General features: G+C 42.9%; 1 protein-coding gene across 1 annotated transcript in view; it reads right to left on the bottom strand.

Annotated features, from left to right (window-relative positions):
- clybl (citrate lyase beta like) overlaps positions 1 to 18,271 on the bottom strand; it is a 183,608-nt gene that overhangs the window by 81,635 nt on the left and 83,702 nt on the right. The window contains exon 3 of the mRNA XM_041844012.2: positions 8,748 to 8,936. Within this exon, the coding sequence (XP_041699946.2) occupies positions 8,748 to 8,936 (189 nt within the window). The remainder of the gene's footprint in view (positions 1 to 8,747; positions 8,937 to 18,271) is intronic.

Raw genomic sequence — 18,271 nt, forward strand, 5'->3', positions numbered from 1 at the left:
AAAGAATAAGTTACAGGTCTGTGAGAGCCAGAAATCTTGCTTGTTTGTAGGTGACCAAATACTTATTTTCCACCATAATTTGCAAATAAATTCATAAAAAATCCTACAATGTGATTTTCTGGAGAAAAAAAAATCTCATTTTGTCTGTCATAGTTGACGTGTACCTATGATGAAAATTACAGGCCTCTCTCATCTTTTTAAGTGGGAGAACTTGCACAATTGGTGGCTGACTAAATACATTTTTTCCCCCACTGTAAGTATTTGATACATCAGAAAAGCAGAACTTAATATTTGGTACAGAAACCTTTGTTTGCAATTACAGAGATCATACGTTTCCTGTAGGTCTTGACCAGGTTTGCACACACTCCATACAGATCTTCTCCAGATCCTTCAGGTTTCGGGGCTGTCGCTGGGCAATACGGACTTTCAGCTCCCTCCGAAGATTTTCTATTGGGTTCAGGTCTGGAGACTGGCTAGGCCACTCCAGGACCTTGAGATGCTTCTTACGGAGCCAGTCCTTAGTTGCCCTGGCTGTGTGTTTCGGGTCGTTGTCATGCTGGAAGACCCAGCCACGACCCATCTTCAATGCTCTTACTGAGGGAAGGAGGATGTTGGCCAAGATCTCGTGATACATGGCCCCATCCATCCTCCCCTCAATACGGTGCAGTCGTCCTATCCCCTTTGCAGAAAAGCATCCCCAAAGAATGATGTTTCCACCTCCATGCTTCACAGTTGGGATGGTGTTCTTGGGGTTGTACTCATCCTTCTTCTTCCTCCAAACACGGCGAGTGGAGTTTAGACCAAAAAGCTCTATTTTTGTCTCATCAGACCACATGACCTTCTCCCATTCCTCCTCTGGATCATCCAGATGGTCATTGGCAAACTTCAGACGGGCCTGGACATGCACTGGCTTGAGCAGGGGGACCTTGCGTGCGCTGCAGGATTTTAATCCATGACGGCGTAGTGTGTTACTAATGGTTTTCTTTGAGACTGTGGTCCCAGCTCTCTTCAGGTCATTGACCAGGTCCTGCCGTGTAGTTCTGGGCTGATCCCTCACCATCATTGATGCCCCACGAGGTGAGATCTTGCATGGCGCCCCAGACCGAGGGTGATTGACGGTCATCTTATTTTCTGGATTTTTGTTTTAGATTCCGTCTCTCACAGTTGAAGTGTACCTTTGATAAAAATTACAGACCTCTACATGCTTTGTAAGTAGGAAAACCTGCAAAATCGGCAGTGTATCAAATACTTGTTCTCCCCACTGTATCTGTCGGCTCATCCCATTGTGTGTTGGGCTTGTGGTGCTTCTTGAGTAAGTCTTGAGCATCCTTGGCAGTGGAAAACATGTCTGTTGTATTCTGGAAGGTCAAGATGAGTTTTGCCGGTTTGTCTACACCCATTCATTCCGCTGTGAGGCAAACAATTTGCTGTTTGACTTAAAAACTGTGGATTTGTACAATCCTACACCGACAACCGTTCTGGAGAGGACCCGTGTGCAATGTTTATCAGCGGCATAGGAACCAGGTTCTCCTGCCAAAACAGTTCATAGAAAAGATTGCTCATGAAGGAAGTTGGCTTGCCCGCTACCACATACATTTTAAGTCCTGTGACCCGCACATTGAATTTACAGGAATGATTTTCGAGTGATTCTCATTGAGCTTAGTTTGCACTTTTTCCAGGTCATGGAGCCGCCCCTCTGTAACATTGGCCGCCGTCTCCAAACTTTCCACTTTAGTTGAGTAGGTATGCACTTTAGAAGTGAGCAGTGCAAGATAATAATTTATCGGTTTTAATTGCAAGTAGCGAGCAGAGGTAATTTCCTCACGAACATCCTCTCGGATAGTAGTGACCAACTCTTTCTGTTGTCGGCGTTGAGAGTTACCATGTTCCCACAGGTGAATTGTGAATGGACAGAATATGCCAGCTGCTGGAGTGAAACATACCTGCTATTGTTCCTTGTAATCCAGTGAACTTCCCACACCTTAATGTGATGTTATATATTGACAATTATTAGAAAATAAGTCTGTTAATTCATAGTTATTTTGCAAAAGAAAGCCATGCGTTTCAATGCATGCCACCGGAACCGGAACCACATTGTCTCCCATGGTTGACGTAGGTCTGGAGTGGCACAGGGCGTACACACACACACACACTTTTATGGAGCAACTTTTAAGGATGACCTAGAGCTGACGGGACAGACTGAGGTCTCCGTTCAGCGGGGCTAAAGAAAGTGAAGGTGTAGACACACAATGTCATGCACTCACTCACTTACACACACACACACACATACGGTTCAATGACTAACACCATTCTGATTTAACAAAAAGGAAAGGTGTAAAAATTGGGAACTCCGATTCAAAATTCAGTATGTTCAGTTCAAAACCTATAATGGCCTCTTCCATATATTTTATGTTAATTATGATTTTATTAATAACAGTCTTACAAACAGATATATACCATTTATATCATAATATAATAATATGATATAATACATGGCATCTCAACTCATTAGTTCATTAAGCACTCTCCAATTTCCCAGAATTCCACACTGGGTAGAGCAAGTCAGAGTTGCACTCGGTCCAAGACCTATGGAACTTCTGAAGCCCCAGCTAAAAAAAAAAGCCATCTGTTTTTTTTAGCCGGAGCCAAGAGCAACACTGGGCCTCTCCCTGGGCCCTGCCACAGGGATCGATTCCCTTTGCTTGATGGAGAAATTGCCAAGTTTGTTGTTATTGCTTTGAAGATTCCCGTGGTTTCCTCTTACTGCATTGGGTTTGTCCATGAGGACCGCTGTGTGCTTTAAAGACGGAGGGGGGAGGGAAGAAGGCAGAAATGTTATTGATATTTTTAGTGTTTCTCACTTCTCCTATTTTTCACTACCGGAGCTTACATTGGGCAAGATGTTGAACAAGATGTGATCTGGGTTTTGAATACGGGTCGTCGGAGCGCCACAAGACCGTTGAGCTTAAGCCTAGGCAGTAGTTGAGAGAATAAATGCAAGTCTTCAGGTCCCAGACAAGGTTTAGAAACTAAAACATGTTTACATTTACATTTTAGTCATTTAGCAGACACTCTTATCCAGAGCGACTTACAGTTAGTGAGTGCATAAATTTTTTTCATAAACCACCTCTATTACAATTCATCCCCCCTCCACCAATGTTCCCTCTAATGTTTTTTTGCACTGAGCAAATTTCAGGTCTGCTGAGCACAAACTTGAACGTTGTGAAGATTCTGTGCAACTTCAAGTGTGTGTTTACTGTGAACACTGAGGCTGTATCCGCTTTAAGTTACAGTTATAACAGTTGCCATGTAGGCTACTCTGGCTATTTAATCATAACGTAGGCCTACCAGAGTGGCCTACCATCAAAAACAATGGAGAAAATGCATCCCATAACATTTTAAAATGGAAATATCATTCAGCCTACAGTAGCAGCCAATGTGTGGTGTTCAATGTAGGCCTACATTCCATGAGACTTTTGAAAAAAAAACTGAGGGCTTGACATGAATCTGTTTATCCACTTGTCCTTCAGTGAAGGAGGTGACTGAAAATGTTGTGTTGTTTGATGCAAAACACAAAATAAAATGCATTATTATTCCCATACCATTATTACATAGAATCAGACAAATGTGACCGACCGCCTTGAATCGGTCTTATGTAGCAACATTTGAAATTTTGCTACACCTACTGAAGAGCTCTTTTGTCTACACCCATTCAGCATTGTTCACACCCTCTTAAGCCTTAGCCCCACCCATCTCTTTAAGGATTCACATGTGAGGTCATGTGCTAAAGGTCATGTAGTGTGGTACAGATTAAGACTAAAAGTGGTAAAAGTAGTAGCCTACAATAAGGAACAATTTCAGGTAAAGAGAACATGTCCAGATACAAATATTTTATAAATATTTTTTATTTATTTATTTCACCTTTATTTAACCAGGTAAGCCAGTTGAGAACAAGTTCTCATTTACAACTGCGACCTGGCCAAGATAAAGCAAAGCATAACAACACAGAGTTACATATGGGGTAAAACAAAACAAAGTCAAAAATACAACAGAAAATATATATACGGTGTGTTCAAATGTAGCAAGTTATGGAGGTAAGGCAATAAATAGGCCATAGTGCAAAATAATTACAATTAGTATTAACACTGGAATGATAGATGACGCTTACCCAGACACACTTGTCTAAATTGATGGGTCATGTGAAAAGAATGCTAGAACCCCCAGCCACATCTTGCTAAGTGGATGGGTCTTTACAGAAGCTGTAAACAGTACAACAAAATGGTTACTTGCATAGTAGCAATATCAAAAATAGATAGTGTCAATGCCAGTAGAGAAAGAACAAAATAATATACAGTATGTACAAGAACAATATCAGTGATAGTGGTGATAGATGAGGTAGTTATATGTATACAATCAGGGGTAAAGTGGCTGAGCAGCAGGATAAAAAAATATAGTAGCAGCAACGTATGTTAGGAGAGAGTCATATGTGAATGTCCATTGAGGCACTGCAGATAGTGCTGATGACTGAGAACTCGTCCCCAGTGATGAACTGGTCCGTCTGAACCACGCATGAACAAGGGAATCTATATTCGGAGTGCCTGTTTCTGTCCTGCCCTTGACTTTGGTGCAGGGCATGTGATGTCCATAGACTATTCGTCGCAAAACTCCCTGATCCTCTCAAAAAGATAAGTTTGTCTAGCTGTGTCCAGTCCAGGTGGTGCTTGTACAAGCAGACCATCTATGGGAGGAAGGATGTCAGCGTTGCGCAGAAGCTGAAACCTGGTCCCGACTGAGTCCGAACGCTCCTTGGCGACAACAACACCAGGTTTCAGAGTATCGAAGCTGTAAAACAGGAAATAACAAAAAAAATGTGAGAAGACATTACAACCTTGCATAACATCAATTCACCTCCCAAGTTTAGATAAGAACAATAACCTCACACAATACAATGAAAATGATATTCACCTGAAGTGCTGGTGCTGCTTGATCTGTGGCAGCGGCCTCAAGTACGGAGTCAGGTGTTGTTGCCAGCCATAGCTTTCCACCAGCACCGTACCATCCTCCAGTTCAACCTGCTGTGGGATGTTGACCCCTGTCACAGTACTGTCCTTAACAACACAAGCAATCTCGGACAAAGTGTTAACTCTGGCCAAAGCACCAGTCGGGGGCAAACTTGGTGTGGCCTGTGATCAGGAAGTGAAGGTCCAGACTGTGGTGAAGCTTGTGTATGGTCCACCAGGCACAATACCAGAGCACAAACTTCTTCTTGTTTTGGACACTGCAGTTGTCACAATTTGGGTCGACACGTGTTGTTTATGCTTTACATACCAAGTGTTGTCATCGATTCCTTGTAGAGACGCCACACCGCTGTTTTTGTCACATGAGATGGCAGCAGCTTTCCACCAAAGTGTTTGTGTCCTTGCTGGCGTCCTGGTAATACTATTGCATTATCCTCTGCATTGTTCTTGATGAATTTCACAATTCGCTGCAAGTCCTCATGCTTCAGGTAATACTTATTCTTGCTTGGGCCAACTCTCTTTTTGATGGGATGCATTAGACCATTCTCCTTGTATGACTGGTGGATGAGAGTCAGGCGTGTTCTACTGATGCTGAAAGACAAATTCCAGAGACAAATGTTTTAGCATTATTATACAATAGATAGCCATAATCACCGTCAGACACCTGGCTAACTTGAATGGTCATTTAAATCATCTGGCAAAGTCTAGTATTTTGTTTAGAAATGTAGCTAGCTAAACAATGAACCATAATCCCAACCAATAGAGTACTAGCAATACAAACTGATTGTCATAGCTAGCTAAACTTAACCAAATAGGTTAAATGTTAGCTAGTTAGCTAGGTAACATTAGGCTATAACTAGCAATGCAAATGGCTTGCTGAGATAATATTACTACACAGATCATAAACATAATGTTAGCTAGTGAGCCAGCCATCTAACATCAGTTAGCTAGCTAGCTAACAGTACGCTTTAACTTGGGGTCTTTTGTTTAGACAGTTAGCTAGCTAAACAATTAACCCTAATCCCAATCCATAGAGTACTAGCAATACAAACCGATTGTCATAGCTAGCTAAACAATAACTTGCAATGAAAACAACTTTCTGACAAAATTAGAAACGTACAATATCTGAAACTGTAGCTAGACTCTTACCCGTATACATGGATGAACACTTCACGGCAGACTGCAACTCCTTTCATTAAACAAGACGTCCTGTGTCTTTTCCGTTTTGTTTGTACAGCTTGCTTGGCCCGTTGTGTCAAGTCACTCTAGTTCACACTGACCGTGTGTAATGCCATAAGAATCATCATATCTTTCTCCCTCTCTGTCACGGATGCCATGGTTGCCCTTACTTTGAAGATGTAATCTGGAGACAGGTGTTTTATACAACCGCCTTCTGTGTTCTCTTTTTGACTCCCTCTGCATTTGCAATCAAATGCCAGAATTGTATTCATCTCCTTATCATACCCTGCTTCTACCAGACATTCCACTGATTTCAAAACTCGGTCAACTTCTTCCGTGACAACAACACTGTTGATCGCCGTTTCTTCCCCACCCCATCACTGTCATCAGAAGACTCTACAATGTCAATTAAAATGTTTTTACCTAAAATCTGGGATTTCCTCATCGTCTGATTCATTTTCAGAGTCAGAAAGAGTCAGCATGGTACCGTCGTCCACCTGAAAGTAGTCCATCACAACCTTTTCCCGCTGACCTTTGTCGATAGCGCCTGATAAATTCAGGGCAGCAATGTTATTGAGAGCATTAGCAACATATTTGAAGTTCTCCATGGCTAACGTTATATCTTTAAAATCTTTTGAAAAAAACAGTAGTAGAAAGGATTAACGAGCAGCTCATTTTATAGACATTTTATAGACACGGCAGACCAATCCAAAACTCATCTCTCGGCATGTCCAGCCCATTCATTATCTCAGCTAATCATGGCTAGCGGGAAGGTTCCTGTCTTTTTATGTGGCTAAACCAACTAGGCTCATAATTTAACAACTTTATTTGTATTTACAGATGGCATACACGTTTGTTATTAAGGCAGATGAAAGTTCAAATGTTCCAGAAGGCATTTCTGCACAAAAATGAATTTGGATAAAAAATATTAATAAACGTTCAAATGCTTCTCCTGTGAAGTCTTGACTTGCGACATACGCCTAGTTTCCTGAAACGAGTCACAAATTATGCTACCCTCTGCCTATTGGCTACTTAGCTTATTCAAGCCTGTCTCAATATACAACACTGCCCCTTTAAGATAAAAAAAGCTCTTTACCTGACTAGCTTTTCAAAGATGTCTAGAAATGTACATGTTTTGTGCTCTTGTAAGAAGCAATCACTCCCCAAAGTATCTATAACTGGGCTAATAACTCACTAACGAGCAAAGGATATGAACAAAATGTGCACACGTGGCTACATGCAGCTCTCGCTTTGATCTCAAAACAAGTGCATCTACTCATTACCGCTCATGCTGTAAACACAGTACAGTTAAGTAAATGGCACAGATCCATATATGGCAATGGTCTATTTGCATATAGGCCTACTGCAGCTCTGACTGTTTATGCCACACCGGACTGTGTAAAGTACGGGCTGAGTACTGCGTCTCAATGCAATAGAATCCTACTCTGATGCGTTCTACAACAAAATCTCTTGCATAGTTTGTTTTGTTTTCGGTATGTTGCATTGACCGTGGCTAATATTGCGTTGATTCAATCACAATTGCCACAGTAAAGGGAAACGTTGATAGTGTTAACAGGGAAAACTCTAGAACAGTGGTCACCAACCTTTTCTGGATCAAAAGCATTTTGAGTCAGAATTAATACTCATTCATTACTGCTGTGGCGCTTGTTGTAGCGCTGAGTGGAAATACGAAGACCACACATTTTATGGCTTATAAAAGTGTTGAATACAAAGTGTTAACAGTGCTGAGTAAGAACTTAAACATGAACTCACTCATAAAAACAGCAGCTCTTTGCTGTATTCGTTGACAGTCTCTCTCTATTCATGGTTTTAAACGTTTTGAAATCTCACAGTATCAACTTTGCTGTAGCTTTCTTTTATGCCTGCAACATTACTGCAGACACAGTCATCTGAGCTTTCCGATTGGCCAGCGGTAAGCCTATAGCACACTTGATTTTCTCTCTGGGCCCACCGGGAAGGAAGAGTTTGTACCTTCAGACACATGAAATGGTTCAAAATGGCAACAGTTTGCCTACACGGTGCGCAGAGCAGCTGAATCAGGTCAACAATTATGCCAACAGCCCCCCAAAAATAAAAATAAATTGGAACACATGGCTTTATCATTGTTTTTTTCCCAGAAATGTTTGTCGATTGACTAGGAATGCCTAGGAGATCGACCAGTCGATCGTGATCGACCGATTGGTGACCACTGCTCCAGAAAGTCTAGTGAAGTTCAATCTCTTGCTTCTCTCTGTGGCCTGATATTTCTGCGTGGCAGTCCCAGGAGAAGCTACGCAGCAGTCTCGGGGCTACTGCACGCACACGCGCACAGCTTAGAGAGAACATTGCCCTCTACCCATCTAGCCGCATCGACTCTAGCAGCGGATGGCAAGTGATGGAATCTAAGTCACTGCACCGATGTGTCAAACTGGGTTTGAAACCCAGTCATATGCACACTACAAGACCGCGTTAGCTCACTGAGCCAAAGCCTTAGTGTTAGCTCTGGGAGCTAACGCAAAACCACCACACGCACACACATAAAAGACATACCCATTGCACCTCTGCTGTGTCCTCCACCTTGGGCAGCATCAGGGCTGGAGGCAGAACCTCGGCCTGCAGGATGACCTGTAGGTCAGCATTGGCCAGGCCGCTGGACACTGAGTTGACCCTCACACACTTCTCTGTCCTGCCCAGGTCCAGCTCTGCCAGCATCCTGGGGATGGTCTCCCTTGCCTCTGTCTAGAAAAGGAGACAATACAAAGAAAATAGTCCACTATTACATGGAAGGATGGAGGACAGAGGGGGGAGAGCGAGAGAGAGAGAGTGCGAGAGCGAGAGCGAGAGAGAGAGACAGAAAGAGAGATGGAGAAAGAGGGAGAGAACGAAAAAAGGAGAGAGCAAAAGAGAGAGAGAAAAAGAAAGAGTAGCTGTCAGCTCTGCACCAGTCCAGCGTTAAAGGGATACTACGAGATTTTATCTACCCAGAGTCAGACTTATCTACTTACCCAGAGTCATAATTTGTAAGTCTCTGCGTGCAGTTTGGAGATTATTGAAGCTAGCATACTGTTAGCTTAGCACAATTGCTGGAAGTCTCCAGGTACAGTAGCCAGCTCCTCTCACATGCAGGGGAATAGACCTACCCTCCCTCTGCAACTGGATCCTGGACATCCTGACGGGCCGGCCCCAGGTGGTAAGGGTAGGTAACAACACATCCACCACGCTGATCCTCTTCACGGGGGCCCCTCAGGGGTGCGTGCTCAGTCCCCTCCTGTACTCTCTGTTCACTCATGACTGCATGGCCAGGCACGACTCCAACACCATCATTAAGTTTGCCAATGACAAAACAGTGGGGAGGTGGTCAGAGACCTGTCCGTGTGGTGCCAGGACAACAACCTCTCCCTCAACGTGATCAAGACAAAGGAGATGATTGTGGAATACAGGAAAAAGAAGAGGACCGAGAACGCCCCCATTCTCATCGACAGGGCTGTAGTGGAGCAGGTTGAGAGCTTCAAGTTCCTTGGTGTCCACATCGCCAACAAATTAACATGGTCCAAGCACCCCAAGACAGTCGTGAAGAGGGCAAGACAAAACATATTCCCCCTAAGAAGACTGAAAAGATTTGGCATGGGTCCCCAGATCCTCAAAAGGTTTTACAGCAGCACCATCGAGAGCATCCTGACTGGTTGCATCACTGCCTGGTATGGCAACTGCTCGTCCTCCGACCGCAAGGCACTACAGAGGGTAGTGCGTACGGCCCAGTACATCACTGGGGCCAAGCTTCCTGCTATCCAGGACCTCTTAACAATTGTCAAAGACTCCAGCCACCCTAGTCATAGACTGTTCTCTCTGCTACCGCACGGCAAGCGGTACCGGAGCGCCAAGTCTACGTTCAAGAGGCTTCTAAACAGCTTCTACCCCCAAGCCATAAGACTCCTGAACATCTAATCAAATGGCTACCCAGACTATTTGCATTGCCCCCCAACCCCTCTTTTACACTGATGCTACTCTCTGTTTATTTTCTTTGCATAGTCACTTTAATGATTTGATAACTATAGTAGCCCTAACTAGCATTAAATAAGTGAATATATTCTTCTCTAATTAAAAAATATCTCTCCCAATCTTCTGAATCACGCTTGTAACATCAGTAGGCTAGTGCTATGCTTCGGAGGGGGAGGGGCAGGGGCAGGTAGCCTGCACGCACACACACTGGCAAAGACTTTCAGCTGGCAAGCAGTCAGGCACTGGAAGAAGTTTCTGATTGACAGAGGGAGGGTTTTGCATAGGTGCCTTGATGAGTTTTTTGTGGGAGAAAAAAAAAGCCTAAAACGTAAAATAAAGTTATTAATCAGTTTACATGCTTTTAACATAACGGTTCTGGTCCGGAACAGTATAGATCCCTTTCATTCCTGCTTCTGATTCTTTTCCTTGAAAAATGTTGATATTTTCGATTCGGTTGCCTGAACCAGTTCCAACCCCTGCTTCTAAGTACTCCAAAACTGGGTGGTTGGTCATTTATAGTCTTACAAAGCTATACATGTAGTTGAAGTCAGTTGGAAGTTTACATACACTTAGGTTGGAGCAATTAAAACCTTGTTTTTCAACCACTCCACAAATGTCTTGTTAACAAACTATAGTTTTGGCAAGTCGGTTAGGACATCTACTTTGTGCATGACACAAGTAATTTTTCCAACAATTGTTTAAAGACAGATTATTTCACTTATAATTCACTGTATCACAATTCCAGTGGGTCAGAAGTTTACATACACTAAGTTGACTATGCCTTTAAACAGCTTGGAAAATTCCAGAAAATGATGTCATGGCTTTAGACGCTTTTGATAGGCTAATTGACATAATTTAAGTAAATTGGAGGTGTACCTGTGGATGTATTTCAAGGCCTACCTTCAAACTCAGTGCCTCTTTGCATGACATCATGGGAAAATCAAAAGAAATCAGCCAAGACCTTGCAGACCTTCACAAGTCTGGTTCATCTTTGGGAGCAATTTCCAAACGCCTGAAGGTACCAAGTTCATCTGTACAAACAATAGTATGCAAGTATAAACACCATGGCACCACGCAGCCGTCATAATGCTCAGGAAGGAGACGTGTTCTGTGTTTGGTGCGAAAAGTGCGAATCAATCACAGAACAACAGCAAAGGACCTTGTGAAGATGCTGGAGGAAACAGGTACAAAAGTATCTATATCCACAGTAAAACGAGTCCTATATCGACATAACCTGAAAGGCCACTCAGCAAGGAAGAAGCCACTGCTCCAAAACCGCCATAAAAAAGCCACACTACGGTTTGCAACTGCACATGGGGACAAAGATCATACTTTTTGGAGAAATGTCCTCTGGTCTGATGAAACAAAAATAGAACTGTTTGGCCATAATGACCATCGTTATGTTTGGAGGAAATATTGGGAGCTTGCAAGCCGAAGAACACCATCCCAACCGTGAAGCACGGGGGTGGCAGCATCATGCTGTGGTGGTGCTTTGCTGCAGGAGGGACTGGTGCACTTCACAAAATAGATGGCATCATGAGGAAGGAAAATTGTGGATATATTGAAGCAACATCTCAAGACATCAGTCAGGAAGTTAAAGCTTGGTCGCAAATGGGTCATCCAAATGGACAATGACCCCAAGCATACTTCCAAAGTTGTAGCAAAATGGCTTAAGGACAACAAAGTCAAGGTATTGGAGTGGCCATCACAAAGTGTGATGGGCAGAACTGGGCAGAACTGAAAAAGCGTGTGCGAGCAAGGAGGCCTACAAACCTGACTCAGTTACACCAGCTCTGTCAGGAGGAATAGTTATTTATTATTTATTTACTTATTGTGGGAAGCTTGTGGAAGGCTACCCGAAATGTTTGACCCAAGTTAAACAATTTAAAGGCAATGCTACCAAATACTAATTGAGTGTATGTAAACTTCTGACCCACTGGGAATGTGATGAAATAAATAAAAGCTGAAATAAATCATTATCTCTACTATTATTCTGACATTTCACATTCTTAAAATAAAGTGGGGATCCTAACTGACCTAAGACAGGGAATTTTTTACTAGGATTAAATGTCAGGAATTGTGAAAAACTGAGTTTAAATGTATTTGGCTAAGGTGTATGTAAACTTCCGATTTCAACTGTAGTAATCAATATTTTCCCCCCAAAACAAATTCACGGATAATATTAAGCTTATGTCCACTCATTCTTTCCCCGTTGTCACATAGAGATGTATAGAGATTGCAATGTTGTATCCGTCCCATTATGGTGTCTGTGAGTGCACGGGTAGATACAACATTGTGATGACCAAATTACCAACCACCCAGTTTTGGAGTAGTTAGAAGGTCTATTCCCCTGCTGTTGAGAGGAGCTGGCTACCGGGAGACTTCCAGCAATTGCGCTAAGATAATGATATGCTAATAATAATCTCCAAACTGCACGCAGAGATAAAAATGGTATCCATGAGTTCGTCTGACTCTGGGTAGACAAAGTAGATATACAAGCTAAATTTAGAAATATTGCAGTATCCCTTTAAAGCTTGACCCAAGAGCAGGTTTGGGGATTTTGTGAAAAATAGTAAATATCAAAGTATCATTCAACTTGTATCAAATCCATGTCCTGGATGTGTACCACATCCCCCTGCCTGAAAACTACATATTAAATGGTTTTCTATAGTATTGAATAAGTGAAAGCAGGTATTTTATCAACAGACCACAGATAATGGGAGAGTGTTGGGTACAAAGACAAAGATGAATCCTCAAACAGGCTATAATGGCAGTCCTGAAAACACTATTCACGAGTCACAATAGACACTCAGATATTAATCAATGTCAGTTCTACCCTATTTCCCAACATAAAAGCTGTATATGCAGCCTAATCTCATTCCCAGACACTTCCGCCAAAATGCGCGAAGAGTCTGGTTGACCAACTCGTCAAACTTGGCCTTTGTTAGCAAATACAAAGATCGGGAGAAACTCCCGGTGCATGTGTGAAGGGGTTCGATTAATCTGGCCCGTGGTAAACCGGGCAATGGCCGTTATGTTATCGGAAGCAGGGAGGGAGGAGCGCCCTCCTCAAACCGAACAGTAATCTGCACCGCTCGGTCATGTTGTCAACAAGGCAGCATGGTGCACACAATAACATAACTCATTTGGGTAAACAATGGATGAATAAAACAGAACATTTCTTTTTATAGAAAACATGTTGACCATTATCCATAAAACAACATAACAGGTATTGTAAATAGATAGAAACGCCTTGTTTCATAAAGCGTCTGCCTCTACTTTCAGAGTATTACATCAATCTAGACAAAATGGCGTGAACTCATCAAGAGATATCCCTGTCTCCCAAAAGAGGGTTGTGACACTTACGCAACAAGGTACAGCTCAATCCTCATCAATTAGGGTTCAAAGGTTTTCCTAGTGAAGTCAGGTGATTAGGAAAAACTCAGGGCCCTAATGCTAAGACCGCACAGCACATCACAGCACACATTGACAGCCTCTCCAGTCCCTTCTGAAGTCCCCAAACAAGCAGAGCCATTGTGAAGGGAGGATTAGGAAGAACGGGAGGAGAAATGAAAGAGAAATCACCAGTCCCTACACCTATCTGTGACACAGTAACCTGCAGATTCAAACCAGATGGAGGGAGGGAGAGATGGATGGATGGAGGGGGGGCAGAGTTGGAAGGTTTTCTGGGAGAAATGTGTTGTAAAATAAGCAACATGAGGAAATGATGGCTTAGGACTTGTCGGGTCAGATCAGAGGCGGGGGCCTGTGTGTGTATGTGGATAAGAGAGAGGTGGTCATTAGCTTGCCTTCTGTGCCTGTCAGCTAGAGTGATGACCCTGTTCAATAGAGAGATGAAGAGAAGAAGGGGTGATGAGGTGAGGGATATAAACTTGAATGAGCACCTTAGGCCAGGTCAACCTGCTTTCAGAAACTGTACATACATGCTGACACACACAAAACACACACACCTAAGCATGCACGCACACACGCACAAAGCCCAACCGTTCTAACCCCACATCAACCATGGAGCACTGCGGTAGGGTACAGGATAGGACTGTGGGTTCCTAATGGTGTGTACGCCTCTGTGTGTCTCTGTCTCACCACTGCTGACCTGCTACTCTACCCACTTTATTATGAGATGTTCACTCAGAAGTCCTACTCACTAGCTCTCTCTTTACTTGTCCCGTCCCCATTCACACACACACAGGTTCTCTCTCACACACACATGTCCCTCCTCAGTGCGTGCGTGTTCGCGCACCTGTGCGGTCAGTCTGTGTGCGTGAGCGACTGTGTGACTGTGACTAAGGGGCATTCCAGGCTAAGATTTGGAGATATCACAGTGCACCCCTTTCTCAACTGGTGAAATAATCCATAATGTCTCAGGCAAGACGGCAGAATACAGACAGACATCCCCTCAAACAGAGACCAGTTGACTCCTATGAAATCAGTGCCAACTTTAATAGATACTTTGCTAGAGCATTTTATTGACTTAAGAATTTATATTAAAAAGCGATGATGATACTCAGAACTGCTTGTACACAGTACCAGCCACACACAGTACCAGCCACACACACACACACACACACACACACACACACACACACACACACACAGAGAGACATACACTCAGACACAGACAGACACACATCGGCTAGAGAGAAATGGAGACATGAACTGCTGTCTCAGCCTGCCTGCCTTGTGATGCATAGACACTCCTGACCAAACAAAATGAATAGCCATTGGTAAATCAGTTAGCCATCAAAAAGCATCGTTTATAACATTCTCTGATAAAATGCAGACAGGAGATGGTTGAGAGTCTCCAGTGGCCAAGTTCAAGGCTGATTTACTGCCGGGCGGTGTGGATAAATCCACTTCATGTAACAAGAGACGCAGACGTTGACAGTCTTTCTTTTCTGTACTTTTGTGGCTTTGAGACGGTGCATTACTTCTGAAACAGAGATGCTTGGCTGGCAGGCAAAAGGAGCTCAGTGGACACACAGGAACACCCCCCCCCCACACACACACCCAACATACCCCCCACCTACCCACACTCCTCTCCTCCATTCCTTTTTCTCGCTTTCTTTCTTTTTTACAAATTGACAGAGAGAACATTCCTGCGGACATGTCCTCTCCTATGAGCGCTGGTACTCGGAGCTTGAATAAAGCACTTTGAAACGGGACATCTTTTACATTAATGGACGGCCGTCCAACAAGTTGCTTCAAAGCCCCCTCCCCAATCACCTAGCCTCCCACCGTGCGCTCGCCCCGAAACCCCGGCTCTCACTCCTCCTTTGATTCCCTCCATCATCCTCATCATTAGAGGCTGACACACACGCAGGCAGGCCAGAGACACACACACACACACAGATGAGCTTTTTAAGTGTATAACACCTGACCTTTCTATGCAAGAGGGTAGCTCTTTAACACACACACACACAGTGTCCTACAGAGTGGTGTGTACGTTACACAGCATGGATGGATACCGCTTTACACACATCACACAAGCCTGAAGACAGACAGTCTAGCCCTACAGTCTTCACCTCCTAGGCTGCATCAGTCTCTACTGTATACAATCTATTTGATTTCATCACTCAATATAAAATGTATCTCAATACATTGTTTGTTAGAGACTGAAAACAGGGATGAGTTGGGAGTTGGTGCAAACATTGGGAAAATATGATTCTGTTTGAGATATCTTGCAACTGTAATATTAAAGAAGCTCTACACTGTTGCAAGAAGATACAGAAAGGGGGCAACTGGCAGAAATGTTGTTCTCTCATGAATACTATATATATACACTATACTATATTATGTTTGCTTAATATGTCATCACCACAGACTGTACTGATATTACAGGTGTAGTGGGCATAGTATTTATCATGTATGACATTATAAATACCTCACATCCAGCTCGTAATAAGACTAAGCAATTAGCACAATAAATTAATTATATTTTATATGACTCCATAGGATAAAGAGACTATGGTTGAGTTACAGTAATAGGCAGTGAAGAAATGTCTGAGAATAGAATTCTAAACACAAGTGTATTTAATTACTTTGTAAAATGAATGGATTCACATATCTCACGTAAAACTGACTATCCTACCGATCCTTGACTTCGGCGATGTCATTTACAAAATAGCCTCCAACACTCTACTCAGCAAATTGGATGTAGTCTATCACAGTGCCATCCGTTTTGTCTCCAAAGCCCCATACACTACCCACCACTGTGACCTGTACGCTCTTGTTGGCTGGTCCTCACTACATGTTCGTCGTCAAACCCACTGGCTCCAGGCCATCTATAAATCACTGCTAGGCAAATCCCCGCCCTATCTTAGCTCATTGGTCACCATAGCAGCACCCACCCGTAGTCTGCGCTCCAGCAGGTATATCTCACTGGTCATTCCCAAAGCCAACACCTCCTTTGGCCGCCATTCCTTCCAGTTCTCTGCTGCCAATGACTGGAACGAATTGCAAAAATCTCTGAAGCTGGAGACTCTTATCTCCCCCAATAACTTTAAGCATCAGTTGTCAGAGCACCTTACCGATCACTGCACCTGTACACAGCCCATCTGAAATTAGCCCACCCAACTACCTCATCCCTATATTGTTATTTAATTTGCTCTTTTGCACCCCAGTATCTCTATTTGCACATAATCTCTTGCACATCTAGCATTCCAGTGTTAATACTATTGTAATTATTCTGCACTATAGCCCATTTATTGCCTTACCTCCATAACTTGCTACATTTGCACACACTGTATATATATTTTCTGTTGTATTTTCTGACTTTATGTTCTTTTCTTTACCCCATATGTAACTCTGTGTTGTTTTTATTGCACTACTTTGCTTTATCTTGGCCAGGTCGCAGTTGTAAATGAGAACCTGTTCTCAACTGGCTTACCTGGTTAAATAAAGGTGAAATAAAATAAAAAAAATAAAAAAAATATAAGGCATAGCCTTAAATTAAAAGCATTAACAAGCATTAGAAGGCTTTATTCTAATCATGGTCAGAGAAATCATAACCTGAAAGGCCGTGCCACAAAAGCCCATGGGGTGAAGAAAGAACGAAAGATCTCACCACAGCAACTCAGGAACAAATAAGAGAAAGAACAATTAATCTTAGATCCTTTTATAAGCATCTGAGTTGTTAGGATACAAAACCTGAGTTGTTGACCAATAGTATTACTGTAAAGTGTAACTCCAATCAGATATCAGACCTACATGATGTAACCTCTGCTTCTCAGAGGGGGTTGGGCAAGACCAACACAGAGAATGCTGAATTCCTAAGACAAAACAGAGGACATTCTTGTATACAGTTGATTAGAAGAGTGACGTTGGGGGCTGCCCTACACAGGCATCTGGAAGTGTAGAGGGCTACTGTCGTTGTTGTATCGTGTATGTGTGTGTGTGTGTGTGTGTGTGCGTGCGTGCAAACGTGTTAATGTATATGTGCGTGGAGACGCGTGTGTATGAAGTCGAACGTGTGTGTGCACTTGTGTGTGAACAAAGCCACGAGTCATCCTGTACATTGAAGTTTATTTTTCTCCTCAGGCCAGGCATTTTGTGTCCTGCTGTGACGACCCGCAAATCCATTTAAAATGAGCTCAGGTGAAGGACAGCCTGCCTTTGTGTGTGTGTGTATGTACAGTTGAAGTCGGAAGTTTAAATACACTTAGGTTGGAGTCAATAAAACTCGTTTTTCAACCACTCCACAAATGTCTTGTAAACAACCTATAGTTTTGGCAAGTCAGTTAGGACATCTACTTTGTGCATGACACAAGTTATTTTTCCAACAATTGTTTACAGACAGATTATTTCACTTATAATTCACTGTATCACAATTTCAGTGGGTCAGAAGTTTACATACACTAAGTTGACTGTGCCTTTAAACAGCTTGGAAAATTCCAGAAAATGATGTCATGGCTTTAGAAGCTTCTGATAGGCTAATTGACATAATTTGAGTGAATTGGAGGTGTACCTGTGGATATATTTCAAGGCCTACCTTCAAACTCAGTGCCTCTTTGCTTGACATCATGGGAAAATCAAAAGAAATCAGCCAAGACCTCAGA

The sequence above is a fragment of the Coregonus clupeaformis genome, chromosome 23, assembly GCF_020615455.1.
Source record: "Coregonus clupeaformis isolate EN_2021a chromosome 23, ASM2061545v1, whole genome shotgun sequence".
Classification (NCBI taxonomy): domain Eukaryota; kingdom Metazoa; phylum Chordata; class Actinopteri; order Salmoniformes; family Salmonidae; genus Coregonus; species Coregonus clupeaformis.